Source organism: Episyrphus balteatus, chromosome 1 (genome assembly GCF_945859705.1).
Source record: "Episyrphus balteatus chromosome 1, idEpiBalt1.1, whole genome shotgun sequence".
Lineage (NCBI taxonomy): Eukaryota > Metazoa > Arthropoda > Insecta > Diptera > Syrphidae > Episyrphus > Episyrphus balteatus.
Window position 1 is genome coordinate 121581148 of NC_079134.1, and position 19723 is coordinate 121600870.

A 19723-nucleotide genomic window follows, 5' to 3' on the forward strand; every position below is an offset into this window, starting at 1 on the left:
ACCAAGCAGCGAGAAATAGTGTTGGCGCATATCGTACAACCCGTATCCAAAACATCATGGCTGAAGCCGGACTCCCAACCCTAGAGGAAAGGCAGGAAGAAGTTTTTATGAAGCTGATCCCTAAACTCTCCTTCTCAAACAAATCGATCATTAACAAAGACATCGCCTTAGCAGAAAAATCCAACAAAGTAAAACGAACACCTTCAACGATCTCCAGAGTAATTTTCACCGCAAGAGAAATGAACATTGCTTTCGAATGTATAAAACAAAATAAACAAACTTCTCCACCTTGGATTTTTAAAACAAGTTCTGTTCTATTAAATTTATCCCAATATCAGAAGTGTAAAACTAACAACCTCATATACCACAAATGTTATCTGGAAATTATTTCAAACCTCAAAACTAAAGGATGGAATACAATATTCACTGATGGATCTAAATCTAAATTTAACACGGCGTTTGCAATCACTATTGAAAATGGACCACCACTAAAAAGAGGCATCCTCCCTATTTTTTCATCTATTTTCACTGCGGAAGCACTTGCTATATATGAAGCCATAAAACTAGCAGACAAACAAAACAAAACAATTATATGCTCGGACAGCCTCTCGGTACTTAACGCCGTTATCAACCCCAATCACCGATCTTACATCGTAAATAATATAAGGGATTTGCTTATTAAACATGAAATCTCAATTAAGTTAATGTGGGTACCTAGCCACATTGGGATCCAGGGCAACGAACTCGCTGATATCGAAGCCAACCTAGCAGCGAAATCTCCTGTATACTTTTTTTTCCTTTTCTCAGTTTTCACCACGATTCTCTTAGACTTTGTGTTCATACACAAAAAGTTGCAAGTGTGTGAGTGCAACCCCGCTTTTCTCGGTCGGAGGTCGGACTGTCTTTTCTGGACTCCGTTTTCTTGCTTGAAGGGGTTATGCCGAAAAACTTCATTCCACTGGAAAATTCTGTCCTCACAAAACTACACCATATGGTGTGCACAAACAAAAATTCTCAAAGTGGTCCTTTTTCATCAAAGGCTGGAAAAAAATCAACACTGGAAAAATCGTATCCTATTTTTTTTTTATGAATTGTCAAAATTCCAATAAATGGAAATTGTTTTGAGATTAATGAATGACATCTCCGTCTCCTCCTTCGGCTGAAGTTGAATGTTGATTTTTTTTCGTATTTTGATATCCCAAGATCCCAAGTAGTAATCAATTAATTTAATAACAAGAAAAACACACTCCCACAAATCAAAAATTATTATTTTAAAACTTAATCAGTTTGTCTATTAATTGGTGATCCATAATGGATGATAAACTCGAAACAAGTGAAGATTGTTTTTCTTCAACATTTCGTTCGATATTGGAAGGTGTGTCCTTTACAATAAAATACCATGTTTTATAGTCTTAACATTTCCCCCTTTTTTGTTATGATTTCAGACAAAATCTCCGATTCCTTAACCGAGAAAATTGAATCCGATCTCAAAGCCTATGACCGAGACATCGAAAAGATATGTAATCTATTTTACGAAGGCTTCATAGATTCCATAAATGAACTACTCCAAGTCAAGTCTAAAGTACTGTCTCTGAACAGTGAAATATTACAGGTAGACTCTGTTATGAATACAATATCATCTAAATGTATTGCTACAGGAGAAAAAATCAATCACATTCGTGTGGTCGAAAAGAACATTCTCAAAGCCATTCAATGGCTTCAGAAATGTTTGCCAGTTTTTGAATGTTGCTCCAAATACAAATATTATATTTCACAAAAGCAATACTATGAATCATTGAAGACATTAGAAGCTCTAGAACAAGATCATTTGCCAACTGTATTAAATCATCGATTCAGTTTGCAAATGACAAATAAAATACCCAAATTGAAAGGAAGTATCAAAACTTGCTCGGAAGGTGAATTCCGAGAATTTCTTGAGAATATTAGAAAGTTTTCGGCAAAGATTGGTGACGTTTCTATGCGTTGCACTAAACAAATGCAAAAGAAAGATGTTAAAAACATTATTGCAGATTATAAACGAAGTTTAGATACTTCATCTGCCGGGGGAGCTGCCCCAGAGGCAGAAATCAGTGCCTACGATTTGATAGATTTTTCCCCAATTTTCAAAACATACCGCATATACAGCGAGTTGGGTTATAAAGAATTATTTGAAAAAGACTACCGCCAACAGCGAAAAGATCAAATCAAGTTGGTTGTGGTTCCATCGCGTCCAATGCACAACGATTTGGAAGTGTACAAAATGTACATTTCTGCTGTTGTAGGTTTCTTTGTTGTGGAAGATCATGTCAGGAATACAGCTGACGAAATAGCTTCCAATGCTTATTTAGAAGAATTATGGGCATCTTCTTTGAGTACATTTGCCAATCACCTTAATATTAATACATGCCTCTGCACAGACCCAAATATATTACTTAAATTGAAAACCATTATAATTCTAGCAATAAATAATCTAAAGTCATGTGGTTATGTTGCTAGCCAACTTTGGGACTTGCTCGATGCAATTCGAGATCATTATAATGAAGTTTTGTTGCAAAGATGGGTTCATATATTCCGAGAGATTTTGGATAAGGAAGATTTCCAACCCATGCAAGTTACGACCCCAGAAGAATTGGAAAATTTAATAGATAACTTGGCATTTAACTTTGAAAATGTTGACAAGTACCAATTGCCCAAGACGTTTCCATTTTCACGAATGGTTCCTAAAGTCTATAATGAAGCCAAAGAGTTTATGTATGCGTCGATGAAATTTTGTGAAGAGCTTCCACTTATGCCCAATGAAGTGGCAATAACTGTGCGAAAAGCTGGCACTCTTCTATTCACAAGGAGCTTTAATGGATGTATATCATCTATTTTCCGTAATCCTAGCTTAACATTACCACAAATTATTCAAGTAATCTTGGATACAAAATATTTAGACAAGACTATTCCAAATTTGAATGATTTTATCTGTGAAGTTACTGGCACTCAGAAGAATATAAATGAAATGAATACAAAAATATTGTATACCAGTTTGGAAGCTGAACGAGAAGTTGTAAGAAGGATATGCTCCAAGATTGATGAGTTCTTTGATTTGTCAGATTATAATTGGCTTTTGATAGAACCGAGTGGTAATGCTTCATCGTATATAACAGATATGATTTCATATTTGAGAAATACGTTTGAAAGTTTTGCCTCTATATTGCCTGAAATTGCCCAAACGGCATGTAAGAGAGCTTGTAAGCATATATCGGAAAATATACTCAATATTTTACTAGATAATGAGGTGAAACTTATTACACCGGCAGCATTGCAGCAGATAAATTTAGATTTAATACAATGTGAATTTTTTGCTGCATCGGAACCTATAGTTGGTTTGAAGGAAGATGAATTGATGAAACAGTTTTTGCATGTTCGACAATTATTGGATTTATTGATAATGGAAGAATGGAGTTCGTATTTGCATGATTATGGAAAGGCAGAAAATCGTTATTATATGGTTGAACCAACAACAGTTGTAATTATATTAGATAAGATGAGAGAGGCGGATAAGAAGACAATGTTTGCAGTATTGAAAAAATCCGAGAGGGACAAAAAGAAACTAAGGGAAACAGTTCAGAAGCAATTGAAAAGTTTGGTAGATCGCCTTTGAAATGTTAATAGCGTTTCCTAGTTTTTTTTATAAAAATGTATATAATCTAATTGAAACGAAATTAAATTTAATTTAACCTATACGAAAACATTACTGCAGGATATATTTTTATTGTGTATTTTTTTTTTTTTTTTTATTATTTATTAGAATTAAATAAACAATTAAAGTGATAAAAAAATTTAATTGACTGATTTTTTAGATTTATTTGAATTTAAGGAATTCTATATTGTAGATAATTTGAATATTTTCAACAGTTTCATACAGATTCATAACTTCTAAATTTTGGTTGCATTAATCTGTTGCATGGGCGAGAACAATGCTTTGTTAAAGGGATAATTAATAGCAACAGCCTACTCCGCTTCAACTATATTCGGTCTTTTAGCAGAAGTTGGTATAAGTTTTAAAATTCCAATCGAATTTGATTGGTAATTTTCTGACAAGAATTTGTTTTTTTTCTATATTGTCTTGCAACTTTTTCGTTACATTTGGCTTTATCACGAAATCCATTCGTATCGAAAATTTTCTACGATTCCCCAAAAAACAATCACAAAATCCGAACGTAGTGACGATATGTGTAGGTATGTAATTTTCATTTCGGATTCCGCGATTGTTTTTTGGGGAATCGTAGCAATCGTAGCCTTATCACGAATGGAATTCGTGATAAGGCCGATTAGTTACGGGAACGCAAAGAGAACGTTGTCAATATTTGAAAAATTTAAGATTTTTCAAAGAAGAAAAGAGATATTCGGCTTTATCACGAATTTCATTCGTATCGGAAATTTGCTACGATTCCCAAAAAAACAATCACGGAATCCATACGTAATCGAATATTTCATAGAAATCGGATTTTGAGATTTCTTTTTTGGGAACCGTAGCAAATATCCGATACGAATGGAATTCATGATAAGGCCGAAAAACTACTGAAAAGTGTCATTTTTAATTTCCTAACGGGAATATCAAAAATAATATCATAAGATAGAATTTTTCTGACTTCAGACTCAAGGTCAGGATACTTTAGAAAAGAATAATTCGGTTTCGGTTTAATTTTGTTGAGCAGTGTAATTTTTGGCGTGAATTCCAAATCAATATTATGTACATATCGTGGGTACAAAGCCAAAGCTGCGAATCTGCAAAATTGTAGTTTTGAGAAAAGAAGACTTCAAAGAGTTTTGGAAACTCATGCAAACATATAACTGGCCGAGAATTATAAGGTTGTGTTTTAAGTGGAGGATTGGGGACCGATAACACTTAAATGATGCATTAAAGTGAAAAGGTCTAATAACGGATATGCCCAGTTTTGGCTTTGTGTCTATGATATAATAGGACAAAAGCCGGTTTTATTATCCCACTAGATCCATATAGATCATTAATTACCACGTATTACAACAACTACATGAGATCTTGCTTTTCATCAGGATCACGATTTGTGATCCTGATGAAAAGGAAGATCACGATTCGTCAACTCAACAGTTGTTGTAATACGTGTTAATTAATGGTCTATATGGATCAAGTGGGATAATAAAAAACGGCCAAAATATTTTTAATTCGTGGTTCAGCAAATTTTATCTTTTGAAATCGGTAGTTGAAGGCTGGTTGGAGGCTTATATCTAAAAGCATTAAAGGACCTAAAAAGTAATTTCAGAAAAATCCGCCCACTGCCATGCCCACTTTTCCCATATATGATCTTTTTTGGTAACTGCTTTAAAGATTTCGATGAAATTTTTATTAGAATTTTATGAATTTTTACCCCTAGACGAAACCAAAACTTCAGAAGTACTTTCTCTTATATTACTTTTTTCGGCAGAAACGCATTCAACGATTTTAATAAATTTTCCTCTTAGGTCAAAGCGATTGAAATGGAAGTTCATTCTTTGTAATAAAAACAAAACAGCCATCTTATTTTGAACATTTTTGATCATTTATTGAAACTAGAAATTAGGTTTTATATTTATATACTTCCGTGTATACGGTAATGGTAACATTGTAACGGTACCTAAATCCTTATGCCGAATTTTAACGAGGCAATTTTTGTCGTGCTGCGAAGCTTTTCGGCTCGTGTGAACCTAAGCCAAGCCGCAGGTGACTAAAGTCAATCCTCATAGAAAAATCCTAGCCGTGCAACGTATCGTGCGGCTTAAATCGACTCGTGAAAAGTCGGCATTAGCGGTGAATACGTATACGTTGATTTTGATTTTTCAATGACGATTTTTGTTTGTTCGAATAAATAAAGCTAATTTTCTTTCATATTCAAAATTTATGAGTTCAGAAATGAAAAACTGTGATTTTGAACCAAATTCCTTTTAATTTGATGGTGTACAATGGATTTTATAGTTATTCAAAAACTTTATCGCCAGCGATTAAATTTACAGAACAAAAAATAAAAATCGTCATTGAAAGAATCGTCGCATGTAAACCCTGACTTAAATCCCGCGAAATCGATTCGAATATCTTTGGATAAAAATCCGAACGCTCACTTTGTTTTATCCTATCCACTGGAAGTATTTCATCATACGTCATCAATTATCGTCATCTATCTGAATGAAGACTGGAAATCTTTAGATCTAGTCGTGGTTTGTTTATATTTATTGAAAAGTCAAATAGTCATATGTATTTACTCTTAAGAATAACCAAAATATTTAAAAGTTCTAACTTTTTTAAGTACAGAACATTCTTTGAAAATAAATCAAATCCAACTTACAAGTCAAATAAAATGAATGGCGCTAAACAAAAAACAAAATATTCCCCCGGGACCGTGACATTACAAGTGTTAGGTTGTGGAGCTCATGGAGCACCTTCTTCTGTCTATCTATTTACAGATCAGTCTAGGTAAAAGTTTATCAATATGATTTATTATCCTGTATTTAACAAAAAAATCCACTAGGTATTTATTTAATTGCGGTGAAGGCACTCAACGGTTAGCTCATGAGCACAAAACAAAGTTGTCTAGGTTGCAACATATATTTTTTACCGGCAAATGCTGGAGCAAGTTAGGTGGCCTGCCTGGATTGGCGTTGACAGCTCAAGATGCGGGTGTCAATCAGCTTACATTGCATGGACCAACTGAATTGGTAAGTTTAATAGTTTTTTCTTTCTCAAATGTAGTATCCTAGTCAAAAACTAAACAACTTTTGTTTCAATTAAACTGTTCTATATTGAAATCTAGGTTAACCTAAAAGTATTCTAATACTCCAAAATTGCAATACATGTGCTGGAACTAGAGATTGCAATCCTGGTATTCGGGATCCCATGATCCCGGCCCATTTTTTGATCCCGAAAATCCCGGGATTATAGCTCTCCAATCCAGGGATTTTCGGGATTGGTGGCTAAATATTCGCATACAAGAAATGACACAATTCTGCAAAAATATGAAAATGGAGCATGGGAAATAACTTTTCTTATTACTTTATTGCAAAACAAGGTGGAATAGCCTTCTTGCGGTGATTGAAGGCTTTGGACTTTTAAAACAGAGCATTCAAAAATCGCTTATCGATCTGAATCGCCCTATAAGGTTTGAAGAAACAGATTTTGATGTAATAAATGAGATTATAGAAGTACTGGCTCCAATAAAATTAACAGTTGAATATCTTTGCCGTTCTGATTCTAACTTGTGTACAGCTGGCTGATGGTGCTCTTAAATTTATTTTTAAGCAGTTAGAGTCAAAAACTTCAACAATAAGTAATAAATTGAAGATAGCTTTAATTAATCGCTTGAGATTGCGGCAGCGAGCAGAGTTTTCTGGTGTTCTTGATTACCTACAGAACCCAAATAAAAAGTAATTTTCGAAAACTCAAGCCCAGAAGTAAGAAATTTATTTTCGAGCCCTAACAAAATAATATTAATAAAGCAAATTAGATCAATTTTCAATTGTCAATATTCAAGAAAATGAACCTGTTGCTGATCCAAGCTGCGAAGAGCATCTTTCCTTGAAAGAAAAATTAGAAAATGAAATAAAAATAGTTTCAAAAACATAGGACTCCACCAAAATATAAAAGCAGCTGATAAAACAACACTAATTAAAGCTATCAAAAGAGAGATGCTGCTTTTTGAAGACGGGATAAAAGGGAAAATACTTAGAGCAGGCAAATAAATATGTTATTAACGAGTATTGAACCCGAGCGTGCATTTTCTGCTGCTGCAAGCTTTGGAATAAAATTTAGAAGCTGACTTTGCAGAAAAAAACATTGGATGCTTTGCTTTTTATTCGACTTTATCATAATAATTCCAAATGTGATTTATTAACACTAAATTGTTAATATGTTATTTAATGTTAATTTGATATTTATTTTTTAAATACTTCTTAACTTCATTCAGTTTGTACTTTGTACACTGAATTAATTATGAATTAACGTTTAGAGTACATATATATTTTGTTCCATTAGGAATATCCCGAGATCGGAAAGTCATCCCGGGATTGCAATCTCCAGCTGGAACCCAATTTATTATTCTTTTCTTAAGCCCAACATTGTTCTAACCCGATGATTCAGAATTCTTCTTTTAACATATTTGCAGTTATTGCATTATTTTTTTAAGCCGAAAACTACCTGCAGTAAAACGGTTGTAACGATTTTCTTTCTATGAACTACAGACCAGTTTATTTATGTAGTTTGTGCCAGAAAATCCCTAAAGTATTTTCTACACGTCTACTCCTCAGAGGCGTACGTTAAGTTGCCGGGGCCCCGGGGAAAAACTAAATTTGGGGCTCCTTTGATATTTGGGGGCCCCTTTGATATAGAAAAGAGCAATTAAAAAAGTACGTATATGCCCTACTTTTTTTTGTTTTTGGTCCCTGATGTATCATTTGTAAAATCAAGAGTCGCTTAGACAAAATAATAATTTCCCCAGTATAATCACGGATGGCTTTGGTAAATCGCGGATCTGTTTGCTTAAACCAGGAGTTTTCCTCATAAAATCAGCTCCATTGTTTCAAATACACTCGTATTTGAGCTTCATTAGTACTTCCTACGTGAAAAATCGTAATGAAATGTGTATATTGGAAAATAGAAACGTTAATAATGCTACGTGTAATTTTTTTTTTTTTTTTGGATTTTCATTAATAAAAATTTAAATCACGGTTAAAAATCACAGGTTACAATCACCGTGAATTCAAAATCACAGTCACAGGTATACCTGTGATTGAAAAATCACGACTTAGCTCATCTCTACTAAGCCGCAGGTGACTAAAGTCAATCCTCATAGAAAAATCCTAGCCGTGCAACGTATCGTGCGGCTTAAATCGACTCGTGAAAAGTCGGCATTAGCGGTGAATACGTATACGTTGATTTTGATTTTTCAATGACGATTTTTGTTTGTTCGAATAAATAAAGCTAATTTTCTTTCATATTCAAAATTTATGAGTTCAGAAATGAAAAACTGTGATTTTGAACCAAATTCCTTTTAATTTGATGGTGTACAATGGATTTTATAGTTATTCAAAAACTTTATCGCCAGCGATTAAATTTACAGAACAAAAAATAAAAATCGTCATTGAAAGAATCGTCGCATGTAAACCCTGACTTAAATCCCGCGAAATCGATTCGAATATCTTTGGATAAAAATCCGAACGCTCACTTTGTTTTATCCTATCCACTGGAAGTATTTCATCATACGTCATCAATTATCGTCATCTATCTGAATGAAGACTGGAAATCTTTAGATCTAGTCGTGGTTTGTTTATATTTATTGAAAAGTCAAATAGTCATATGTATTTACTCTTAAGAATAACCAAAATATTTAAAAGTTCTAACTTTTTTAAGTACAGAACATTCTTTGAAAATAAATCAAATCCAACTTACAAGTCAAATAAAATGAATGGCGCTAAACAAAAAACAAAATATTCCCCCGGGACCGTGACATTACAAGTGTTAGGTTGTGGAGCTCATGGAGCACCTTCTTCTGTCTATCTATTTACAGATCAGTCTAGGTAAAAGTTTATCAATATGATTTATTATCCTGTATTTAACAAAAAAATCCACTAGGTATTTATTTAATTGCGGTGAAGGCACTCAACGGTTAGCTCATGAGCACAAAACAAAGTTGTCTAGGTTGCAACATATATTTTTTACCGGCAAATGCTGGAGCAAGTTAGGTGGCCTGCCTGGATTGGCGTTGACAGCTCAAGATGCGGGTGTCAATCAGCTTACATTGCATGGACCAACTGAATTGGTAAGTTTAATAGTTTTTTCTTTCTCAAATGTAGTATCCTAGTCAAAAACTAAACAACTTTTGTTTCAATTAAACTGTTCTATATTGAAATCTAGGTTAACCTAAAAGTATTCTAATACTCCAAAATTGCAATACATGTGCTGGAACTAGAGATTGCAATCCTGGTATTCGGGATCCCATGATCCCGGCCCATTTTTTGATCCCGAAAATCCCGGGATTATAGCTCTCCAATCCAGGGATTTTCGGGATTGGTGGCTAAATATTCGCATACAAGAAATGACACAATTCTGCAAAAATATGAAAATGGAGCATGGGAAATAACTTTTCTTATTACTTTATTGCAAAACAAGGTGGAATAGCCTTCTTGCGGTGATTGAAGGCTTTGGACTTTTAAAACAGAGCATTCAAAAATCGCTTATCGATCTGAATCGCCCTATAAGGTTTGAAGAAACAGATTTTGATGTAATAAATGAGATTATAGAAGTACTGGCTCCAATAAAATTAACAGTTGAATATCTTTGCCGTTCTGATTCTAACTTGTGTACAGCTGGCTGATGGTGCTCTTAAATTTATTTTTAAGCAGTTAGAGTCAAAAACTTCAACAATAAGTAATAAATTGAAGATAGCTTTAATTAATCGCTTGAGATTGCGGCAGCGAGCAGAGTTTTCTGGTGTTCTTGATTACCTACAGAACCCAAATAAAAAGTAATTTTCGAAAACTCAAGCCCAGAAGTAAGAAATTTATTTTCGAGCCCTAACAAAATAATATTAATAAAGCAAATTAGATCAATTTTCAATTGTCAATATTCAAGAAAATGAACCTGTTGCTGATCCAAGCTGCGAAGAGCATCTTTCCTTGAAAGAAAAATTAGAAAATGAAATAAAAATAGTTTCAAAAACATAGGACTCCACCAAAATATAAAAGCAGCTGATAAAACAACACTAATTAAAGCTATCAAAAGAGAGATGCTGCTTTTTGAAGACGGGATAAAAGGGAAAATACTTAGAGCAGGCAAATAAATATGTTATTAACGAGTATTGAACCCGAGCGTGCATTTTCTGCTGCTGCAAGCTTTGGAATAAAATTTAGAAGCTGACTTTGCAGAAAAAAACATTGGATGCTTTGCTTTTTATTCGACTTTATCATAATAATTCCAAATGTGATTTATTAACACTAAATTGTTAATATGTTATTTAATGTTAATTTGATATTTATTTTTTAAATACTTCTTAACTTCATTCAGTTTGTACTTTGTACACTGAATTAATTATGAATTAACGTTTAGAGTACATATATATTTTGTTCCATTAGGAATATCCCGAGATCGGAAAGTCATCCCGGGATTGCAATCTCCAGCTGGAACCCAATTTATTATTCTTTTCTTAAGCCCAACATTGTTCTAACCCGATGATTCAGAATTCTTCTTTTAACATATTTGCAGTTATTGCATTATTTTTTTAAGCCGAAAACTACCTGCAGTAAAACGGTTGTAACGATTTTCTTTCTATGAACTACAGACCAGTTTATTTATGTAGTTTGTGCCAGAAAATCCCTAAAGTATTTTCTACACGTCTACTCCTCAGAGGCGTACGTTAAGTTGCCGGGGCCCCGGGGAAAAACTAAATTTGGGGCTCCTTTGATATTTGGGGGCCCCTTTGATATAGAAAAGAGCAATTAAAAAAGTACGTATATGCCCTACTTTTTTTTGTTTTTGGTCCCTGATGTATCATTTGTTGGTCGCTAAGATTATTCAAGTAACATTTTTTGGGGCCCCAATATAATATATATATATATATTTTTTTTTTTTTTTCAAAAAACCGATTTATTTTTTGGGGCGAAATATTTTATTTTTTGAGATGATGTGGCGGGCTACCAATTCATTATGCATTAATTTGTCTCTCTTGTGTCCGAAGTGATTCATGTCAAATATCTTATCTTTTTGCTTTGTTACTTATAATAAGTTGCATTCTGTGCATTATCTCCAATCGGAGCTCTGGCGTGTTGGAGGCCCTGGGACACCGACCCGCTTGCCCCAATGGTGTGTACGCCCCTGCTACTCCTAGTGGATTCGGAGGTGTTATATTTATAAAGAAATACGGAATCCAAATTTGAGTATTACCCTAGTAGCTTGGTATTTACGGCAAACGAATTTGTTTCTCTATATTTGTCAAGCATTCAAGCATTGTTATTTTGTAGTTTCCCGTCGGGAAGAAAGGACTTCCATGTTTTTATTACTTTAAATGGCCAAAGTATTTTTTTTTAATTTCTGTTTCTAAGCAACCAAAAATTCTAATTGTTTTGTCGTGAATTTCTAACAGTTTTTGTGTGTCGCACGTTTTTGTGCGAGTTGGCCTTGCAGTAAAAAAAATCCCCTTTCATATTTGTTTAGGAAAATTAAAAATATTTATACATCCAAACAAACATAATGGTATAAATATTACTTACCACAACTCAATGGCCTCTTATTCATGAAGGGTTCTTACTTGAGACATGTCGGTTTTCCATCGTTCCCGACCCTTAGAGTGATGTTTTTTTTGTTTTTTTTTTTGAATATATTTTTTGTAAACCGGCTAGATCACATTGTAATACATTTTAACATGAAATAAAGAATAATTAATAATAATAATAATAATAATAATGTGGACCTGGCATTCGTTATCACTTTGTTTTTAAAACAGGTCTTCTTTGCCGTTCCGAACCTGGGGACTGAAATTCGAAGACCATCTTTTCTAATGTATTTTAATCTATTCGCCTAATATGTATGGCTGAACCAAGGCAGTCTGCGTGATTTTTGAACTACGTTACGTAAATACACATCTTGATAAGTACAGCTCATACAGTTCATTCTTCTGTATACGCTCTACAGGACTGAATATTCGTCGCCGAATTTCACTTTCATAAGAGTTCAGTGTAAACGAGGTGGATATTCTTTTTTCTAAAATTATCTTAAAATTTGTTTCACTTTTCGCTTAAATACAAACATATATCCTTAAATCAAAGGATTTATTTTAACAGATAACCACAAGAACTATGAACGAAAACCGAATCAGAACTCACAGTGAAGCATGTCTTATCTGAATGCCCAAAATCTTCCCTCAAATAGCAAAACGAAGAAGCATCAAAATTAACACCATTCATTAATCCGGCAAACATAAAAACGACTACATCACTTCATAATAAATTTATTTATTTAAAAATTTATTAATTTACATTCATCCAAAACCAGCTTATTCCACAGACTTACACTTTTTGCGAAACATTTTTAAAATTGCATAGGTTAAAAGACATCCTTTAATCATAGGACTGGTTCAAAAGCCATCCGGTCGATCGTTAAAAAAAATGCATAAACCGCTTAAACTTATCTTAATGGTATTTATTTTATATATTTTTAGATTTGGAAGAAGTTGCTTGTGTTTTGTTGTTGTCTTAATTGTTGCACTACAATAATCAAGAACTAAGGGATTTTTGGTTTTGACAATACATACATAAGACAAAGATTCAAGCATCCCGTGTTTGTTGAATTTAAGACCTAATCTAATTGCCTTTTATTTTTTTAACTTCAAATTCTTTAAAGATGAGTTAATCCTACCTTGTATTGGCTTTTATTTAACTATATATGTACATATATACTCGTTTTATGATGAACAGTTAAATATTTTCATTCTTTTTCAGAATACTTTATTTCAAGCCATGAATCGTTTTGTCGTTTTAAAGAAAATACAAATTGAAACAAGAAGTTTTTCGTCCGACGATGTGTTTGAAGACGAAGTTATGACTGTTAATGCTATTCCTTTATATGGGTACAACATAAATTCATCAGTTTCATAAAAAATTTCTAATAAATTTATTTGTTTTTTTAGGTACAAGGATAACAAAGAAGAAAGCAGTCAAAAAAGTCCCACTATTTCTTACGTTTGCAAATTAAAGGTAAATAAATAAATTTAAAAAAAATAAATAACGAATTCTAAAATAAATTAGAAATTTTTTGTGCTTTTGAAATGAAAGTTTCAAGAAAAAACATTATAAAACCTTTTGATTAACATTTTTAGCCGAAACCTGGAGCATTGGATTTAAAAAAATGTGTTGAAAAAGGTGTGCCACCAGGCCCTTTACTCGGTTTATTGAAAAATGGAAAGGACGTTGTATTAGATGATGGCACTGTTGTAAAATCTGAAGATGTTAGCGAACCAACTACGGGAGACCAAATAATTATTTGTAAGTAATTTTATCTTTTTGTTGTTTTATGTTTTAAAGAAGTTGTTTTTTCTTTTAAAGTTGCTGATATCCCAAATGAAGACTGTTTGAGTTCTTTAAATAATCAATTTGAAAACTTCAAAAATGCTTCGGTTGTTATTCATTTTGCACCAGATGATATAGCTTCAACCACGAAGTATCAAAATTTTATAAATGATTTCGATGGCGAAACAACACATATATTTTTGAATTCTTCGAACCAGTAAGTATGATACCACAATATAATGCTTACTTACATATAGACCGGGAGTGGAGGTGTCACCAAAATTTAAGTACGCAGTTTTGTAGCTATAAGCAGTCTGATATCGAATTCAAAAGTCTCGCAGTTTTAATACGCGACTTTATATGATTTTAGGGAAGTGATAGACTTTTCAATTTGATGTAAGAACGCATATGTAGCTACACAACTGCGTATACTTCTATTTTGGTTATACCTCAATTGCCAAAATTTGCTATGGGCTCTTGGAATAATCTATATTTTCCTTTTTTACTTAGATATACATTACTTATTCTAACTTGAATTAACATAAGCTGTGTTTTATTTTCCTCGTGATCCAGATCAGATCATTGTATTTGTTTGCGAAACAAAATCCTACTTTTGTTGTAAAGCTAATAAAAACAATGATCTGATCAGGATCACGAGGAAAATAAAACACAGCTATAATTACAGTATAATAATCTAGACAATTGTAGTTTAGATGCAAAATAATTTTTGTTTTAGTAATTTCAAAAATTATTACATACAAAAAACAAGCATTTTCCAAAGAGAGAAGAAATACATAAATAATTTTAAATGCACAACTGGTCGCAAGTAGATACTTGCTCCTGCTTTTCTAGATACTTATATATTAGTTTTCTTTTAAATAGTAAAAGCAACCTCTATATGAATTTTAAAGAAATTTGGTTGATATAGAGAAGAATCGAAAACTAAATTTTGCCGTTTTAGAAAATGATAAAAATGCAATTGTTTTATATATATTGCTTTATATATATATTATTTTAGTGCAACGTTTAATCAAAATGGTTGGAGTTGTTGTAGAAAAACATTGCTATAACTCGAGTTCAACACATTCACAAAATTCAGACTTACTTACTTACTTAGGGTGACCAGCGCCGTAAGGCTGCTACAATCCGCTGTGGATTTGGGCCTCAACCAACAAGCTTCGCCAGCCAGCTCTATCCTTAGCTCGCTGCTTCCAGTTGCGCACGCCAAGTTGATTGAGGTCCCCTTCCACTTGGTTGCGCCACCTCAGACGAGGTCTTCCTCTACTGCGTCGTCCCTCTGGGTTGGAGTCGAAAAACTTTCCGGGCCGGAGCATTGTTGTCCATGTGCTCCACGTGACCTAGCCATCTCAGGCGCTGCACCTTCACTCTCTTGGCTAGGTTAGCATCCTTGTACAACCCGTAAAGCTTGTTGTTGTATCTTCTTCTCAAAAATTCAGACGAGTAGTCTTTTTTTCGGGACAAAACCACTGTACCTAAGCAAGGGAAATGCTTAAAGAGTACATAACAAAAAATGGATTATTGAGATTTTATAACGGGAGTATCTCAAAAACGCGAGCTGATAGAAAAATTTGAATTTCTAGAAAAATATTGTTTTATTCCTGAAACAAAACCACTCTAAGCTAGGGAAATGCTTAAAAAATACACAACAAAAATCGATTATTGGGATTTTATAACGGGAAGATTTCAAAAAACGCAAGCTGCTAGAAAATTTTTGACTTTGAATTCGAGTTCAGCACCCCAAAAACCTTCGGAAAAGTTAATCAAACTTAATAAAACAAAACCCATGTTACCCAGTGTTATTTATTATTTATTGATTCTTAATAAAAAAGGGAACAGGTTTGCACCAACCACATTAATAAAACATTAAACTTGCTTATAAAAAATCTTTGTAAAATTTTGCGGAATAAAACAATAAATAGGATCTGCGATTTAATTGGATAGCAGAATAATTCGATATTCATATTTTGTATTTTAAGCTTAATTGTACAACTCAATTAAAACAAATTTACTAGTTCATTAATCATTAATCTGTCTCTTTTAAGATTTTCAGGACATTTTGCTGCGCATAGATTTCAGATTCAGTTAAACCAATTGCACAAACGAATATTTCCACTTCTTGGGTAAGTAAATTAAAATAAAATAAAACCTTAGACTACAAAATAGTGGTACATAACCAAGTCATAGTCGAGTCAATAAGTAATTTCAACTTTTAAGCTTTCACATAAATTAAAAAACAAAATTATTTTCAGAGAAGTTCCAAATTTAAACAATGGCCCCGAAGAGTACAAACGCACTAGACTTATTAGCGAGTGTAAAAATGGTGAAACTATGGATAGTTCAATAGATTCTCGAATAATTGCAGACGCTGGATCTTTGACCTGCTTTCGACTTCGTCCAAATAAGGGATTAGACAGGTCTATGGAACTTAAATATACCCCCGAAGAATATTTAAAAGAAACGCATGCACTAGAAGGCTTCACAGAAGCACTTGAATCATTTAAATCAACTCTTAAAAACGAAGAAACTCAAAAATCTCCAGAAGACGAAGTATTCCCAAAAATTACATTCCTAGGAACAGGATCTTGCATTCCAAACAAAACTCGAAATGTAAGTGCTATTTTAATGCAACCAAAGGTTGATACGTATGTTTTATTGGATTGTGGGGAGGGAACGCTTGGCCAAATAATTCGGTTTTATGGACCCTCACGATGGCGAGATGTTGTAAAAAATTTAAGAGCAATTTATATATCTCATTTACATGCAGATCATCATATAGGTTTGTTTCTTAGTTCATTTAGTTCTAGTATTTAACTATAATTTTTGACATTTTTGTATAGGCTTGATAGGAATGCTTAAAGAACGGAGTAAATTTCTTGGGAATGAAGCAAAACCCATCCATTTGTTTGCTCCTCTACAGATTAAACCATGGCTTAACTATTACCATGATGTCATTGAACCAATAAAACATTGTTACACTTTGATACCAAACGGCGACATGGTAAGAATAACATTTAGCTTGAATTTAAATTTTTAACAAAATTTAGAAAAAAATTGCCATATTATTTGACAGGTTTTTTCAATTTTCAGGTTGATGTTCCTTTGCAAACTACTGATTTAAAAAATATGGGCATTCAATCCATGTCAACGTGTTTGGTAAAACATTGCCAACATTCGTTTGGAGTCTCAGTGCTACTAGATTCAAAAGATGAATTTTCAGAACCTATGAAAATCACATACAGTGGAGATACTATGCCCTGCGAAGATTTAATTGAGCTAGGTGCCAACTCTACAATATTAATTCACGAAGCCACAATGGAAGATGAACTTTTACAAGAAGCTAAAATAAAAATGCACTGCACCGTCAGTCAAGCGTTAAATGTAGCACAAAAAATGAACGCTAAACACACAATTTTGACACATTTTAGTCAGAGATATGCCAAATTGCCAAGAATACCTGAGGGACTTTTAAGTAATGTGGCTATTGCTTTTGATTTTATGCAGGTAATTCTTTCATTAAAATATATTTTATTAATTTTTTTTTCAAAACTAATTTTTTCCTATTACAAAAAAAAAGAGTGCAAAAATGTCAAATAGGAAAAAATTCTGATTTATAAGAAATTAGGAAATTTTTAGAGGCTCTGATTGGTCAGAACCAAATTTTACCTGTTTTTGATTGAAACATAAAAAATAACTTTATTTATTTTTTCTTTAAATTAGGTGTCAGTGGATGATTTGAAAAACTTTTCATCGATGTATCCAGTTATGAAATTGATGTTTTCTGAGCATTATGAAGAAATGGAGCGGAAAACTCAAATGAGATTAATAAAATCCGAACGAAAACGCAAATCAAACACGTGATGTTGATTTTTTTATATTATTTATTATACACTCGTTAACATCTGAATTGTACTGTAATATTATAAGCTTAAGTGTTAAATAAATATGTGTATGTACCTGGTACATATTTTTTATAAAAAAAATGTTTTTTTGTTTTTATTTAACTTAACTTTTATAAAGCGTTGGGTTATGAGTATTTACGAACAATTTTGGATAGGTTCGTAAATCTTAATTATTGAAGAAACATTCGAGTTTAATTGAAATTGATACAAGTTACGGATAAACCACTTTATTTCGAAGTGAGATATTGGAATTAGAAGTTACGTTACATGAAGCTTATTGCGCTGCTGGTGCCTTTTTTTTCACAAAACTCAGCAAAAAAGTTCTTTGGGAAATGCGGCGATTAAAAATAGTAAGCTATGCATCGGAAGGTTTTAAGCCCAAAAACATTAGACTAATTAATATATGCAACTTCAATTTCAAAACCACTGCAATACTGAGCAGATGATCTTTTGAAAGCTTTTTCAAACAGGGGTCCCAGTAATAAAAAAAAGAGGCATATTTATAGGACTTTCAATTTGAATTTCTCATGGTGACATTATACTTATGCAAAGCACTGGTACATTTTATGTAAATTTTAATTTCCTAAGCACAAGCGGCAAAAATGAGTTTAAGGGTCAATGAGGGCAAAACCAAGTATATGCTGTCGTCAAAAAAGGACACACAACACCGACGCATTGGACAAAACGTCACCATCGACAGCCATAACTTCGAGGTAGTAAAGAACTTCGTCTACCTAGGCTCGGCTATAAACACGGACAAAAACATCGGCGCTGAAATCAAATGGAGAATTACTCTTGCCAACCGCTGCTACTTTGGTTTGAGAAGGCAATTGACCAGCAAAGCCCTCTCTCGAGCAACTTAGGTGTCTCTATACAAGACCCTTATCATCCCAGTCCTGCTATATGGTGCAGAAGCATGGACTTTAACGAAGGCGGATGAAAACATCTTGGATTGTTTCGAGAGAAAAGTTCTTCGTGCGATTTTTGGTCCCGTGTGTATTGATGGTGATTGGAGAAGAAGATACAACAACGAGCTTTACGGGTTGTACAAGGACGCTAACCTAGCCAAGAGAGTGAAGGTGCAGCGCCTGAGATGCCTAGGTCACGTTGAGCGCATGGACAACAATGCTCCGGCCCGGAAAGTTTTCGACTCCAACCCAGAGGGACGGCGCAGTTGTGGCGTGCACAACTGGAAGCAGCGAGCTAAGGATAGAGCGAAGCTTGTTGGTTGAGGCCCAAATCCACAGCGGATTGTAGCCGCCTTACGGCGCTGGTCACCCTAAGTAAGTAAGTAAGTAAGCACAAGCTATTAAAAAAATACGTATAGGCCACAGTGAACATGCATAGTTTCTTGAGTAGGTATGCAGAGAAGGAAAGAAATTAAAATAAACCATCATTATCGAACGTAGGCGAAGTTAAAATATCTGGCATCACGTTGTTGTTATCGAACTTTGAAAACTTGTGCCGAATTCCCTTTAAAAAAAATCGATTTTTCTTTTTATAAGCAATGTGCCACATATGATTTAAAAATCGCTTTTAAATGATTTTTTTTTAAAGGAATTCGACATTACAATACTTTCTTCTTTTTATTTACAAGTTATATCTATGAGTGGTAGGTACTGTGCACTCCGTAGGGACTAAAGAAGCATTAAGTTCCATACAGAAAGTCTCGAATATCAAGCGAAGGAGTTTTAATTTTTGCCGTGTCGTTTCTGAAAAAAATGTAGGTTGTAGTTTTGTTGACTCTGTGA

The 19723-nt window shown here is 33.5% G+C and overlaps 2 protein-coding genes across 2 annotated transcripts; both read left to right on the top strand.

Annotated features, from left to right (window-relative positions):
- Window positions 1-1122: 1122 nt before the first annotated feature.
- LOC129906038 (exocyst complex component 6) lies at window positions 1123-3675 on the top strand. The gene is made up of 2 exons (XM_055981661.1): window positions 1123-1375; window positions 1446-3675. Exons 1-2 carry the CDS (start codon window positions 1312-1314, stop codon window positions 3647-3649), a joined length of 2268 nt encoding a protein of 755 aa, XP_055837636.1. The 5' UTR covers window positions 1123-1311; the 3' UTR covers window positions 3650-3675.
- A 5627-nt stretch (window positions 3676-9302) lies between these two features.
- Window positions 9303-18032, top strand: LOC129905746 (ribonuclease Z, mitochondrial). Its single transcript, XM_055981309.1, has 11 exons — window positions 9303-9570; window positions 9626-9812; window positions 13486-13613; window positions 13674-13740; window positions 13863-14028; window positions 14089-14269; window positions 16116-16193; window positions 16323-16849; window positions 16911-17071; window positions 17161-17574; window positions 17791-18032. Exons 1-11 carry the CDS (start codon window positions 9350-9352, stop codon window positions 17929-17931), a joined length of 2271 nt encoding a protein of 756 aa, XP_055837284.1. The 5' UTR covers window positions 9303-9349; the 3' UTR covers window positions 17932-18032.
- The last annotated feature ends 1691 nt before the right edge of the window (window positions 18033-19723 follow it).

Excerpts from the sequence above, each read along its gene's own strand:
- LOC129906038 (XM_055981661.1), top strand. The coding sequence starts at position 1,312 with ATGGATGATAAACTCGAAACAAGTGAAGATTGTTTTTCTTCAACATTT. Across the intron at positions 1,376-1,445 it reads ATTTCGTTCGATATTGGAAG|ACAAAATCTCCGATTCCTTA; the intron begins GTGTGTCCTTTA and ends TTATGATTTCAG.
- LOC129905746 (XM_055981309.1), top strand. The coding sequence starts at position 9,350 with ATGTATTTACTCTTAAGAATAACCAAAATATTTAAAAGTTCTAACTTT. Across the intron at positions 9,571-9,625 it reads CTATTTACAGATCAGTCTAG|GTATTTATTTAATTGCGGTG; the intron begins GTAAAAGTTTAT and ends AAAATCCACTAG. Across the intron at positions 9,813-13,485 it reads TGCATGGACCAACTGAATTG|AATACTTTATTTCAAGCCAT; the intron begins GTAAGTTTAATA and ends ATTCTTTTTCAG.